At 36.3% G+C, this 16,166-nt stretch overlaps 1 protein-coding gene across 1 annotated transcript; it reads right to left on the bottom strand.

Moving 5' to 3' along the window:
- Nucleotides 1–9,151: 9,151 nt before the first annotated feature.
- On the bottom strand, nucleotides 9,152–12,266 carry LOC114358649 (uncharacterized). Its single transcript, XM_028312666.1, has 4 exons — nucleotides 12,201–12,266; nucleotides 10,541–10,721; nucleotides 10,098–10,254; nucleotides 9,152–10,017 (listed from the first exon to the last, which is right to left on the bottom strand). Exons 2-4 carry the CDS (start codon nucleotides 10,719–10,721, stop codon nucleotides 9,597–9,599), a joined length of 759 nt encoding a protein of 252 aa, XP_028168467.1. The 5' UTR covers nucleotides 12,201–12,266; the 3' UTR covers nucleotides 9,152–9,596.
- Between the last annotated feature and the right edge of the window lie 3,900 nt (nucleotides 12,267–16,166).

Here is a 16,166-nt window from a genome sequence, read left to right as displayed (position 1 = left end):
ATATGTATTGTCATTTAACAAAAATGCTTTTACAAACGCCTGTATATATTTGCGACACCCACATATCACGTTAATTAATAAACACACATCCTAATTAATTGCTTTTTGTGTCTCAAAGTACATTTAAATAAAATAAAATTATTTGTCTACCGTTTGCCTACATGTCATTTTAAAGTAAGTAACTACCTACTCAACTAATTAATAAATGTCGCGAGTGAGACTCATCGTTCGTTTCATTCATCCTACGTTATTACAGGGGTTGTTGTTTCCTTGAAAACCTTATAGGGCTTCGTAGACCTCTAAGTTTGAGAAAGCCTGACGTAGGCGATTTGGAGTCCTTGTCCTTGTCCGTCTATTAATAGAATGAATGTCACCGAGTTAGTCCGAATCCAGATTTTTCATGCATAATGTTTTCAAGTAAGTATTGCGTCGTAACTTTGGGAATGTCATTTTGAATCTCTAGGGGAATCGCGTGGCTGTGTGTACAGATAGAGGGCAAATAAAGTGTTTTCTTTGGTTAAATAATATGGATTTGTGCCTTTATATCAATAGTCAGCTAATTTTCTTTCATCATTTTCATACCCTTACAAATAACCCTCGGAAAATTATACAGAAAAGATCGCGTGATGTAAGGGGTGACAGGCAAATGCCGTAAAGTACCAATGTAACTGTCGATGATAAAAGATAAGAGAATTTATGCCGATCAGTTTTAAGTAGGCACCCGTTGCCTAATAACAAGCACGAATCCACTACTGAAATTATAGAAACTTGAAGTGGCTTAATTTATTTTTAATGAGGCCCAGATAATGGCTCATAAAGCCCAAACCCGTGGTATTGTACGCGATTTAGCAAAAAAAAATATATTTGACTCTACATACGAGTAAATGATTCAAGATTTATGGAGTACTTTGTTTCCATAAAGAAAACAATTAAAAATGCAGAATGATTTGGATTCCCTTAAATAATATGGAGTAAATAAGAGAAAAAGCGATTGTTTGCTGTATTCGATGATTACAGATCCATTATTTATCATAACAACCACATCGAACATTAAGGCCAAAAGGCAAACAGAAATCCAGCTTAGCAATCACTTTGGAGGGTACTCTACAAATCAAATGAAAACCTCTAATTCACACAGTAGGAAGGTACGCGAACAGTATCGAAGTGGCCGTAAATAAAAAGAGATGCGCCGACCAAAATTGTATACAAAAATAAACGGCAAAGGTTTTACGGAGTGAAATCTACGTGGAAATATCAACGCGGCTCGTGCACTGATGACGAGAGGTAGTGGTGTGCGGTGTCGATATCGAGGTCCTTAAAACACTAAATGAATGCGACTTTCTGTGTAACCTAAGTCTTTAGTAGGTACTTCTTGTGAAACTCAGTCAATTCTTGGTTTTAAACATGAGTTGAAGAAGGTGGGTCCAAAGATTAAAAACACATTTATAAATGACAAAAGTTATTCAAATAATTTATAATTATGTTATTGTAATTTTCAGTATTTATGCAAAAATAATTTAGGGTATTGGGGTTGTCATAAAATATTCAAAAAAATATAATACACTTTGTTGTGAGTTACTAATTTGTTTTAAACGCAAAAAATATGACAATGAAGGTCATTTCAGTAACGTCCGATTGAATTAAACAATACGTAAGCATCGTTTGCTTTAACAAATGAGCGAGTCATTAAAGGTGACTACTAAAACATTATTGTTATTGCGCCTCGCACTTGACGAGTACTCGGCAATGTCATGTCATTGTGGCAGATATAAATTCTTACCTCACCCTGTGACTGATCCGACGTGATCTGATTTTTTAATAAGCATCGTGATTCAACGGGCAGGCGCGCAAAAACATTTGTTCCATCAATTACGGAATCCTTATGGCTTAATCAAGCGGGTTCCTTGATATTTATTCATCATGCACATTGCAGCCTTATAAGACAAATCAGCTGTTGTCATTCAAGTCTGAACGTGTTAATTGTTATTTTATTGAAATAAAAAAGGATTCCTCGATGTATTGATTGTGTTTCCATTGGTCTGGTCTATAAAATTCGCATACTCACAAACTTTCTAAGCGCCATTTCCCATCACTAGAGGCGGTTGAGTTCTCCGTTGTTGCTTTTTTCCCATTTACGAGTTTCACGGCGACCGTTGCCTGAAACTTACACGTACCCAGAATATAAATGCCAGATATACCCGTCCTTATCTAACGCCAGTTAAAGTGCACTCTCTAACTCACTCTCCCCACAAATAAAAATGTGTAGCCACCTCAATGTTCAAATAGAAGTTGCAATATCCATTTTTGCAGTACATTTAAAAACCAGCTCTATGGATGGTAGTTAGAATCTACTTTAGATGGTTTGATGGTAAATTTTTAAGACAGTTTAAGAATGGGAGAGCAAAATGTTGTCTTTTTCGAACCAGTTGCATTTAAAATCCTCTGTCTCTGTCCGCTGGCCGTTGTACGGCGTATCTAAAATCATCTGGACCAAGTAAAGCGATTACTTCAGCGGCAAGTTTATGAAAATGTGCAAACTTATTAATTTTGTCGTTTAGATGGCAAAATTTGTCCGGGATAAATTACACGGGATTAAATTACTTGGTTACCTTAAAATTTTGCAGTTAGAATCAAAGTTTGTTGATTTAGAAGCATCTTACTTTAAATAACCGTAAACCGATTACTAAGTTCATGCATATTAAGCGCCATCTGTTGTTAAGTTTAGTGGATTTATGATGCGAACTAGTGATAGTTATAACGTTATAGCTCTTAAACTGAACTATTGAGTCTGGCGTCCAATTACAAGCTCATCTTCAATAATAATTAACATGTTGTTAAAGTACTAAACTGCTGCGCCTGATTGATGTGATTTATTGCCCATTCCCACAGTCATCGATGATTTCAAAGCTGATTAAGTAAATTATGAACGATGAAACTACGGGTCAGGGTGGGGTCAAGATAAGCTCATGTATGAAAGTCAGTAAATAGATAAAGGATGGATCCCCTAGGCTGAGTTGCACCACCTTATTTTAACAGTGACTGTTATCTTAACCTGTGTTTTTTGTATAGAGTTTGACAGACTTTTAACGTTTGTTAAAGTTAAAGTAAGATGGTGCAACCCAGCCTTATTCTTATTGAAGCGAGCGGAAAATGTAGTGTGAGATGGACTAACAATCTCAAAAAGATTTTGTAGTGGCTGGATGAAAAAAGTGGAAGTCGCATTATTTGGTGCTCTGGCTGATGATGATGTTGATGATAATGATAAAGCTATCAAAGGTTTGATTTCAAATGTCTATTGGAACGCAAATATTATTCAACACCATAATCGAACCAAAAAATAAATGACTATCAAAATGGAAGCCGTTAAATTTGAAATCTTTGTTTCGATTTCGAAATTCGAAATCAATTTTCTCGCTGGAAGGTCCTCGCAGTGAAGAGCCCGCAGGAATGTCGGACGGGACATCGGCCAGGACCGGTTCCGCGCCTTACTGTGTCGTACGTCTTGCCGCGTGCGAATTGTAGATTAGAACGCGAATAATATTGCTCAATTTGTTAATACGAGTAAGTAATAGTTTGTAATTTGCACGCAACGTATGTTGTAGATGAATTTACTAGGATCTTAATATAATTCAATGTGATTAAGATTTTTTATCTACAAAAACCATTTAAAAAAATATTTTTCCGATACCATTCGGACATTAGGTAAACAGTAAAATAAAGCTAAAAAGTTTAGATATTTTTTACATATCCATCACTTCACAATGAACAATTCATTCTGAATAAAAAAAAAATATACCTACAAAGGTTTTAATTTTTTTCGGTTGGCCATTTACCTTGATGTCAAAGGCCTGCGCTCTACTATAATTGATACAATTTATTAACGTAAATATTACTCGTATTACTTATTAAATATGATTATGAAGGTGAGGTAACCCCATCACGGGTTCATACCATGCGGCAATAAAAATATAAATTGATACAACATTCAAATTCAATCAGATTTCGCCGTTCAGGGTGCATGTTTTACAAGTTCCGCATAAAAAGTACGACTTATTATCGGATCCAAAGTTTTGACTAGTACATGATGTACATGAAAACAAAATAAAAACTCGTTTGTGTGTGAAATTATGTAACGAAATAATGAATTTTGTGTAATTTTAGTCTTCAAGTAAGAATTGTATTTGCTGTTTAAAGAAACTAAATAAGAGATATTTTTTGCTACTTTACATTACTAAGGCAGAATTGCACCATCTTATTTTAACCGTGACTATAACCATAACCGGTGTTTTTTGTGTGGAGTTTGACAGACTTTTGACGTTTGTTAAAGTTAAAGTAAAATGCTGCAACCCAGCCTAAAAATATTGAATTAATTTCAACTTTTTTTTGCATCCATTATTATCCATAAGATTCTGTATAAGTATGGAACACTTTGTAAAACATCTTGAGAACATAATGGAAAAATCCCGCTGCCCTTCACGTTTTTTCTTTCAACATTTTACATAATCTGTGGACATTATTTGGCAGCGTTACATTCAGGTACGATTATTCCGTCCTTCGTCCCGTTTAAGGTGAAAAATCAGAGTTTTGCGTAATTACGTCCGGCAGAAGATCGCCTTCAGCTTAACTGGTTTGGGCGTAGAGGAGTGAGGGGGAGGAAACGCTTAAGAAGAAAGCAATATACAACCTTATTTATGCATCGTTTATCTGTCTTTTTATACATAATTGTGTGAAAAAATTTACTTATTATTATAGATTTCTCTTAACTTCCAGCACCTTTCCAGACCCCTTGCACAATTTTATTTCAGTTTCTCCTCTTAAAAGGCCCTCAAATGCTAATAATGCAGGGAAATTAAAAAAAAACAGAGTCGAATTGAGAACCTCCTTATTTTTGTAGCCAGTTAAAAATAACTCGGTAGGTGCTGATTTAAATAGTTTCATATTAACCAGATGACGATTTTTAGTAAGACGTTTGCTTTTGCGTTCTCCCTGTAGAAATAGAGTGAAAATTATCTGACTCAAGAGTCCTCTGGAATCCGAGCACGGGTTAAGAAACCCATTATCAAAAGACAAAGAAAGTTTATATCCATCTAGTAAAGTTTAGACGCTGTACAGAACTAAATACTAACACTGATTATAAACCAACCAAAACTACACGTAACTAAAGCCTCACATAGCATTCCGAACTGGATTATTCCACTTTGTTCACTTGAGTGATATCACCTGGGTAGATTTTTAGTGTCCTCATTTTACCTCGGAACCATTTTACCCAGGTGATATCACCTAGGTGAATTGAATCGCAAAAGGCAGTTGCCTTCGTTCATCTAGGAATTAATACACCCAGGTGAACAGATGCGACTTTTTTCATTGATCAAGTGGACTTATATCACCCGCATAAATTGTTCACTCAGGTGATTTCACCCAGTTGAACAAAGTGAAATAAACCGTCGAAACTACGAGTAATTATGTATTAATGGAGAGCCTGGCGGCATTTCGCAGAAGCTACCTATTATACATACCTATATACTACCTAACTACCTATGTCACTCTGTATTGGCTCATTGGTATTGATTTCTAACGCAGATAGAGACCGTTAGGTAAATTATATACGGTACGCGTGCAATACCCATTAATCGAATTAGCAGTCGAATTACCACGAAAACCAGATATAGCCGGTTCTAGTTTTCGAAATTAGTAGAACTACTCGTACATTCGTTTGGAATTTCTCGAACTGTGAACTTACCATGAGTTTATGTTAGGTGTGCTCGCTAGCGAGTACGTAAAAAAAATCTGTACAATCGGTGCTGTACAATCTGTCATACATTTAATATAATTTTTTACGTGCTCCCTAGCGAGGACACCTAACGTAAACGCATGGTGAACACACTGATTTCGTTGGTATCAAGTCCTCGTGCAAGTTGGTGTGTAGGTATTCTATCGATCATTTTGGTAAAAATAGACTTAAATAAAAGCTTGTAAAAAGGATTGAACTTACCACAACTTAATTATTATTGGCGTCTCACCAAAGTAATTCTACCAAAAAGGTGTCCTTTAATCCTCTTGGATCTTAATAAAGCGAAATTCTAGGAATTACACCAGTAGTTTACTATGTCACAAAAGATAATTTTTTTTTTTAATGCGAATAACAATTTCAGTGAGTCTAGATTATTTACATTTTAACTCCATGACAGGATAATTATGTTTTATTCGAGAAAAATCTACTATCGAGATTCGAGATCGATGCAAAAGATCGTACATCCCTAGTAATCACCACTAAACACATTTCCACTAGAAGCAGAGGTATGTTAATTATCTTCAAAATGCAGGCGCGTGCAGGTACAAATTTCGACTAAAGCCTAAACCGTATCCGCGTAATGATCTAATTTGTTATTCATGTCTATGTACACACGATGGCACATCAAGTGTTACAGGTTTCCTGCAAAAGTAGCACTTATTGCTGAAGGAATAGAGGCGGTATCAACATAATCTGATGTGCTTTGTGTCTGGATATGTTACGTTTGGTATTCGATAGAAAGCTTTTATTTAAGCTTCGGTTATTTTAAATTAACATTGTTGTACGTTTTGAAATGAAAAACTTTCTAATGTGATTTCAGGTATGTAATTGAAAAATCTTGGTTCGCCTGAAAGTATATTATGGTCTTTTGTAGTTGAACTCTAAAGTAGACGTCGATCACTTAATTTAATATAACTAGTTACAAAAATCTTACCGTAGATTTCAGAAAAAAAAAGAAACAAGAAATCTTGAATTGAATCCTGATTACTTTTAAAAATTGAAATGACGAGGAAAATCCTAAGTAATCTTCCTGAAAACACAGGAAAACGCCACGATTTTATTGATAACAAATATCATTTCTAAAAGAAATTTTCCCTGTGAAGTTAATGTATAGAAAATCTTATAAAAATAATCCAGCCTCCAATATCCCGTATCAATCATTGTTCAATTGCTCTTAGCTCAGCATAATCTGGGCCGGTGACGCAAACATATCGCGTCACTTACAAGGGTTCCGTTTTAGCCACCCGCGGCTGGTCACCCTCCCCAGTTTTTCTAATTTATTCAGTAATCAATTTACGAACATTTCGCGTGTTTTGCATTATAATGTTATTAACTTGAATGGGTATTTTCATATTTTGTTGACTTATTTTATAGTTATGGCACCCCATGCTTTTATTGTTTACTTTTGTGTCCGAAAATGTTCAGGAAAATTAGCTGAAAACTCTCAAGTTTTTTGGTAAATTTGTAAAAAAATTGCTAATTACTTATTAGACATTTTCATATCACAACTTAATTACACACTTTTTACGATAAAAACTCTTTATAATAAGTATGTAAATATGGGATGGACTACTGACTAAGTCATCAATGATTCCACTTCATAATATTTTATCATCAATCACTAATTACTTAATACACGACACATACATTACCCATACTTATAAAACATACAGCACAATTATTGATTTTTTTATTGTTTTTATGTTCTAATAATAGTTTTAATAGTTTTATGTACCCAAAATATTGTAAAGTTATCTCCTGGCCTCCACGAGACAGGCTTGCCTAGTGTGGAGTCCAAGGTTAATATGAAAAATGTAATTGTTTTTCTTGCAATAAACGATTTTTTTTAAATTATTATAGCTTTTGATACATAAACAAACATACACAAATTAATATCTGCCTTATATTTAACTTCATCATCAACAGCCCTTTACAGTCCACTGCTGGACTATGAGCCTCCTCCACTATATTTATATTTAACTTACTGGAATTAATTGTATATGATGTCAATAATATCCCCATTTCTCGCTAAGCAACCTTCATCACGTCAACTTACATATTCAAGGAGGATTTTCCCAGAACCGAACGTTTTCCACGTCTTCCAGCCAAAGTGCCTTTGTCTCAAGTTTGTATCTGATTACTTTACCTGTCTGTTATACACGTGTCCATTGGCTCTCTAATAAATCAACCGTAACCGTCACAAGTTTCCCCATAACTATAACTTGACTAAGGAATCTAGTTTATGACTGCATCAATTATGCCCAAGCATATCCTAATTACTGTAATGGTATTAGCTTGAAACGGAGGAGGGTCAAGGGGGGTGGCGTTCACGTGGTTTGAAATACTGATGTGTGCTGTGTACATAACTGCGTTTTGACTATATCTAGTATCTGGAACGAGCAGTTGTCCCTCTCTGGCACTATTGTCACAGTTCGTGCGAAGTGGAGACAGCAAATGTTTATCCGCCGTTCGGTCAGTGAAAATGCGGTTACGGCAAATTAGTGTGCGTTCGTATTCAGAGCATTATGTTAGGCACTGGGTGATCCACAGGTTAATTATGCACGCATCACATTGTCATGATGATCTATTACGTCGATATCTAGGGATATACGGGACTTGTGGCGATGACAAAGAGCTGTCAAGGAATCTTCAAACCCTAATTATTAACGTGCTGACTGCTGATTCCTCGTGTAGTTTTGGTATCATAAATAACTTGATAAATATGGACGAAGGCATATCGAGCTGACACTGTCACTAACATTTTAAGTTTTGTAATTGGTGCTACTTTCCAATAAAAATGTATGGTGTAATATGCTAACGATTGGTTAACAGATATAGTGGATATCCTACCATAAACAAAAGCTCGTTTGATTATATCTTTTTGATGGCTTTGTTGACGACCAGCCACACACGTCTTCCTTGTAATTAGCGATAGTGAATGAATTTTTAACTACCAATAATTATTTAAGTACTCATTGGTACTCATAACGACACCTCATTTCATGATTGGTTATGGCCTGTGACATTGTTTGTACCAAGTATCAACTATGTGGGTAGTCGATATCCAGCGACTATTGAAAAATCATGCATAGAATAAAGAAAATCGTAGAAAATAACTAATATATTATGTTCATTATAAGCAAGTGAATTGCTTACTTGTCTTAAGATTGGCTCATATTACACCGTTTAGTTTGTAGTGAAGCTTACACAATATTACAATTTAATAAAAAATGAGATTTGAGTTAATAAATAAACTTAAAATTCGTAAAATTATTTATTTAGTACTTAAGTTTAATACATATTTTCACGACCGAGTGGAAAAGGGTAGATCCCTTTTCTCTGGGCCATTTTCCAGTTTAGTTTTAAAGACATATCCTTCACATAACCTCGCTTTTTCTCCCTAGTTATTGTAACATCGTATTATGTGTCGTCGTTGTAATTAAGCAAAGAAGGCGTCGGAAGACTGAGGGTGCGCCGTGAATGTTCACGGATCTCATTTCCATGCAAATGAGAAGACGTTATACGTCGGATGTCGGTAGGCGCCCCCGTAGAAGCGCATCTACCGAGAAAGGATTTGTCTGAAATAGGCCGCGTAGCACTTGCTCGATTAGTAATATATTATGCTAATGTCCCGTACGTTTTCACGCTATTCAGATTTGTTACGGATCCGTTGGGGGCTAAATTTGGCAGGTATTTCAATCTGCAGATGCAACAAATACTTGTCCTTTGTAATCTCGATACTAATCTGCATTACGCGACCAATCTTTTTCTCACCTTTCTAAGACACGTTCATATCAGTATTTTTTTATTCCGAACTAGAAGAATTATCTGATTCTGACTTCCGTTTTCTTTTCCGACGCGCGTTTTCAATGTCGTCGACTAATTTCAATATGCCTATTTTTAACTTCCTCTTTTCCTTTGTAGTAAAACCAGCAATATCCGGAAGGATACTCTTGAAAAACTGTAAATCTTGACTATCGTTGCCCGTATCTTTGTCCTCACGTTTTCTCTTCTTGAATTTCTTATACTTTTTTTGGTCAACTGTTTGATCATCATCGGAGTAGGAGTTGGTTTCGTTATTTTCGTCGTTGTTTTCTGTTGGATCTGATTTTATTTTGACTGCCGGCCATATTATGTCAGGCTCAGTCACACTTTCTTGTTCATCGTCTATGTTGTCACAATTTTCAAACACATTCTCGGGGATGTCACTAGTATTCCGTTTGAATCTAAATGGAACAAATAAGTACTCTTTATAATAACTGAAATATTTTACATTTCAAATTACTTTGCCACATTCATAACTTACCCTTTTGATTTGGTGAATGGCTCTAAAAATTGTAGTGAGTCGTACAGATAATATTTTTTGGAAAATAATGCACCTTTCTTTTTTTCTTCGATATATTTTTTCTTGAATCTGTTATATGATGATCTTATGCCTTTCCACTTGCTCTTAAGTTCTTCAACTGTAACAAAAAATTTTAGTAACAAATGTACCTAAATAAATAAATAGATAAGTAAGTGTAATTTTACAAGCTTTTAAAAAAATATATAATAGGATTTGAAAACAGTTTACTTAAAGACTAGCTTTTCCTAATAAACTATTGGATATTATGTTTTTTCATATGATTGAAATACCACTGAATTATGTGAACATCTAAAACCAACGCATGTCAAGTCACAAGCCACAGCAGGACCTTTATTAAAGTCTCGTATTAATGTGACATAAAAACGAAAGATTCTTTAACTTACGACTGCAATCCAGTTCCATTTCGTTTTTGACAGTTTCAACAACCTTTTCCCAAGCCTTGTCGGCTGTCCATCGGCGATATGTCTCCATATTGTGGTCGTAGATGTCAGGGTATCGCTGGATTATCTTCACGAATTGGACCATCTGCGTCTGCTCATCTATGCCACTCGCTGACGCAGCCATCTGGGGAGTAATACAGGGCATTACAGGGTCAAGGGTCGATTAAGTTTAAATAAATCTAAGTATGGCAATAGTGGCCTAAAGAACAATATTGACGCTCATCAAGTTATAATAATAAATTTAAAATCTTTCCTATGAGTCATTTATTCCATAAACATACCACCCTTGGATGAAATACCCTTGGACATTTTTATACTGCGTCATCTCCGTCCCAAATTAGGCAACGCTTGTATTTATTGAAACGCCAATAAATACTTTGGTTGTAAAAACAAAACATAATATTTACTCATTTTGCGGGAATCGAACCCGCAAGCCTGCGAACCACTAGGTCAAACGGTCGTCACGTCAATGTGGAACTTGTGAGCATACGGCCAAATATTCGCGACGTAGTTTCTAAAGTACGCGGGGGTACGAATCGGAAAATTCCTACGTCACGCGGACAGATGTGCGTTACTTTGAAATTTTCCGTGGAGTATTTTAACAAGACCTACGTAACTATTAGAGTAGGCGCTCACCGTTGATTTTTAGTTGGCCGATAGTTGTGCCCGATTTTAATTTGTATGAAGAATCAGCCAAATCGAATCGGCGTAGTGTGCGCACTCCCATACATGCCCATACTGATCAACTGCCTGACTAAACTATCCGCCGACGAAAAATCAACGGTGTGCGCCTACTCTTAAGCCTTAGTTACACTAGAGGACAAATCCTTCGACCTCAATCTGAGCAACGCTGAATCTACGAGTAAGGTGACTTTCAAGGAGGCCAATGTTCAGCAGTGGACGTCCTGTGGCTAAGGTTGAACTTCCCTATCTTCGTAAAGCTCCGTATACATTGTAAATATTTGTTGACCCATATTTTCGCTCGCCGAATAGCAAATCTTCAACATGACGTGATCAACTTCGCAACACAAACTGTTGACTACAACATGTTGACAGCAACATGTTTATTGAACACGTAGCTCAATTATGCCGCGCAACATTTTGTGTCGCAGATAGGGTTGCCAGGCGTCCGGCTTTAGCCGGACATGTTTGGCTTTTTAGGGACTTGTCTTGTCCGGCCAAATATTGCGTTGTCCGGCCTGTCCGGCTTTTTATTTGGTTACCGCGCTAGGCGAAAGCCGAGCCACAGAATCATATGCGCACGCATCAGGATGTTGGTTAACAACCGATGATGATAGTACTCACTCATGAGCTGACACTAATTGCCCCAAGTCACATGTCCGGCTTTTAGGGTAAAATGTCCGGCCAAATGAAGCACAAAGTCCGGCTTTTGTGATTTTGGACCTGGCAACCCTAGTCGCAGAGCGAACGCACAACATGCAAGATACGACTCTCAGGCTCTCAGATCAGACAATGAACATTAAGATGAATTTGTGTATCCAAGGGTTGTGCTTCAGCGCAGCACTGCAAAGGGGTTGTTTATAAATACACACACCACAACATTTAAATAACTAAACAAATAAATTATTTAATTACAACTTACTTGGGTTAAGAACTTTTGACGTGTATTTTCGCGCCAAGCAGCAAAGCAACCTTCCACAGTCCACAAAGCAACGTGACTACTGAGTGTGGCGCGAGGCGCGCGCCACATGCGAGGGAGCGAGACGCACGATGCGGCGTGCGTCTTGCGCGCCACAGCCCACAGCGACGTTGCCAGCCCGCCTCTGTTTGTAACCTCACAAGGACACGAGTTACGACGTGACCTTTGTGACGTTTACGTCAAGGCTCAAAGTTGAATTACGCGTGCTGGTCACTTTTGGCGGGAAAAATTTTGGTAATCGTCTAATTAAAAACAATAGCTACAAAACTAATGATAAATGCCTGCATGGATTTTTGTAACTCCGTACATTTCTGCCTTTGAATATAGGTAGACTATACTAAAACTAGATTTTCTTTCTTTCAGGTTCCAGTGGTTTCCAAGATGATGGTAATATTCTCGCCGAATTATGTAAGTAAATTATAATCTTATTGTTTGTTCACAGTCAGATACCAAAGTTGCTCAAAACTGATTTGACTTATGTTAGTTCCTTCTGTGTTCAGTTGAAGCTAAAACGGTTCTTGTTTGTTCAATAAGATCTCTTGATTGAAACTACCTAGAAATCCCAAAATCTACAGCTATTATTTATTTCCATGAACTGCTATTAGCTATTTACAGCTTGAAATTGGAAGTGTATTATCTACAGACTCTTTATTATGATTTTATATGACATAGATAATAAACAAAATAATTTACTTTGGCTTCTTAAAGTCATGTAAAAATTAATGCAAATGATTTGCCACTTCCCCTTTACATGTGGAACTGATCTGTTTAAATTAATAAAGTACTACTTACCCACTATTAAATTAATTACGATAAGTTTGAAAAAGAACTAATTTTTGCTACTTAATCGTAATTTTATTGTGATAGCAAAAGTTCCATTAAAGAGATGACGGCTAAGAGTAGTGTTGAGGTAGTAGGAGTTTGGACTTTATGTCGTGAAGTTTAAGGGTGGTGGTGTAATGTGGCGGCATTTAGACATCTGCGACATCTGCCGGGCTAGCACGTGGCCCGAACACCTTTCGTCTACACGCGGGCTGCCCACCTTTTTTACCAATAAACCTATTTATACACTGACACCGTTCTATATTTAAAATTGTTTTTATTGCCGGTCTCGCAGACTGTGGAACACGGCAGAGGCAAAGGTTGTGTGTACTAGCAGTTTTCTCTTAGAATCTAGATAATAATGCAAAGTAGTACATATTATTTTAATTACTACTTATGTATGTTAGGAATCCTAAAATAGGCAGGTGACGTAACAACTTTCCTGGTCTTGGGGATGTCTAAGAACGGAGTGATCCTTTGAACTTCTAACGAAAATTCCTAAAGAACCCACTTGCAGCAGTTTACAATAATAAAATGACTACTACTTTTTTATCCACAACGAGGAAGCTCTTGGCCTGTATCTCACCTGATGATAAGTGATGATCAGGTCGAAGGTGGAAGCGAGCTTCACCCGATATCCTCAACCACGGAGGAACTAGCTATCTTACCTCTAACTGCCGGAACACAACAATGCTGTTAACATTCAGACTTAAGAAAGATGGTGGTAGCTAGCCAGGCGGACTTAGAATAAGCCCTACCACCAACCAAAACGAACAGAAAAATCTGCTACCACTGGAAATCGAACCCGGGACCTCTGCGTCTGAAGCAGGTGGTCTTATCACCAGACCACAGAGGCGGTTAAAACTAATGAACGTACCTACCTATTGAACGATAACATCATTGACAAATACTTGAGAGTGAACAGAAACATGACTCATTATAAAAGATACAGAAAATAACTAGGTCACTGAAACTAGGCTATGTGTCCGTGACATTTCTAAAGGGAAGATCTCGGAAGATCTAGTATGTCAACTGACCATTCACTTCAAAAATTAAGCTGAGGCATACCAAGATTTACCAAAAACACCGCGATGATTAATCCTTTTTCGCAAAAAAGGATGCTGACATAGTTACTCTCAATGACAATGTATGTAATTAAATTAAAAGATAATATTTAGTTCTTATGTAAATATTTTAGTTCATTAATAATCATCTTTCTTATCAGGTATTCATTCGATCTCCACTACAGGAACAGGACCACCGACTCTCTGATGATAAAGGATGTGGCCTACACTCCCCATGCTGGCCAAACGTTTAAAAAAAAGCTTAAGTACAGACGTTTAAGTTTAGTTGCTTTCATTTTATTTCTTATCTTAGTTTTTAATAACGAAAGATTTATAAGCAGTGACATCACAATCCGATCTATTGAAAAAATCGTTCTGACAAATTATCTCGAAACGTATTCAGCCTTACTTATAAACGTTTATTAAAATTAAGACACAGTTTAACGGTCTATTAAATAATATCTTAACTTAAAAACGATAATTAGTGTTAACCAACGTCTTAGTGACTGCTTAAATAACTGTCAAGTTAAACAGCGTCGGACCCTTGTTTAAAGCCCTAATTACCAAAATGGCGGATCAAAAAGTTAACAGCTGATGCGTGACGTGCCATGCAACGCGCTGTGTTGCTGCGCTGCGCGAAGATACACACAAAAAATAGCATGAAACACATGGCAAAGGTTGGCGCAAACATAATACAAAGTGAAAACAATAGATAGACATTACAACGGTTGGTGTTTCTTAATACCTACACAGTTAAAATAATTCAATGGACTAATAATACACAACATGTTACGTCGGCGAAACCCGAAACACTAAAAAGACTTGAGTTAAACATTCCGACAATAAAATCCTAAAGGCTTCCTAAGGGTGCATGTGCGTGAGAAACTAAAATTACCATGCCTTAAAATTGCGCTAAAAACTAACAAAGCATTTACATCTTAAGTTTGTACAAGAAGTATTACAATTATCTAGTGTATAGTATTATAATTGGTACATAATTTTAATATGGCGTATGTGGGACATAGTCGCTACAGTACTTTTGTTTGTTGTTGTAGACTTGACAGTTGACTGACAGACAGCGTTTCATTTGACATAACTTTGACGTTTATTATTCTTAATTTTAGCATTGGCTTTCGGCATTTTGGCATTAGAACTGGTCTGAAGTTCGGTTCAGGTGGATTTAAAAAAGAAAAACTCTAATTAACAGTTGATTAGTTAAGTGACGCTTAAGCAGTGTTTATAAGTGAGAAATATTTAATTACTGATTAAGAAGTTAACGAGTCATTAGTTAATTAGTTGCTTAGACGTTGATTAGTTGATTTTTATAAGTAAGGCTGATTATGTTTAAATCAATTGATTGATTGAAGTTAACATGCCTATTATGAGCTTTGATTTTTTGTGTGCAATTTATTCAAATGGCATCAAAAAACTAAAAACTTACTAACCTTGAGCACTGTGTCAATGTGACTATTCATTTAAATACAACTGCACAAATAGAAGATAATGGCAATAATAAATTATTTTTAACGATCACCGCGGTATGTTCCCATTCATACAAGTTAGTGCCCGACACCGCTACTTGCGAAAGTTCGTATAGTTTCATAGCATCTCAAGTTGGACACTAGGTTTATCCTATTTTATTTATTTTCTCTTCTATTCTTGGTACAGATGGAACACAAACCTATTCTTCTTTAGTGTCTCCCCCTTTCATCTCACTCACCTCATCGGTCCCTGAAGAAATAAGTACTAGGTTGTTGGATGATCCTATACAAGTGAAGAATAAGTCGTTTTTCTGTTTACGTGCAATTGTATTTTTTCAGGTACATTATTATAGTACCTTGCTTTGACTTTCAGTATAGAGGTGCAATTTTTGATCTAGTCATTCGTTCATTTGGCAGTTGGGTCGTCCAACGATTTCTGATGCGCGGTCTTCACTTAAAAAGCTCCTTCCAATCGGCAGTATATCCTTTAATTAAAATTTTTAACTATCTAAGATGGAAATTAAGTAATAAATAATGTTATT

The sequence above is a fragment of the Ostrinia furnacalis genome, unplaced genomic scaffold (assembly GCF_004193835.3).
Source record: "Ostrinia furnacalis isolate ACB-3 unplaced genomic scaffold, ASM419383v2 OfSCF4062, whole genome shotgun sequence".
Classification (NCBI taxonomy): domain Eukaryota; kingdom Metazoa; phylum Arthropoda; class Insecta; order Lepidoptera; family Crambidae; genus Ostrinia; species Ostrinia furnacalis.
The sequence above is the reverse complement of the archived record's forward strand: the minus strand, read 5'-3'. Positions and strand labels throughout refer to the sequence as shown.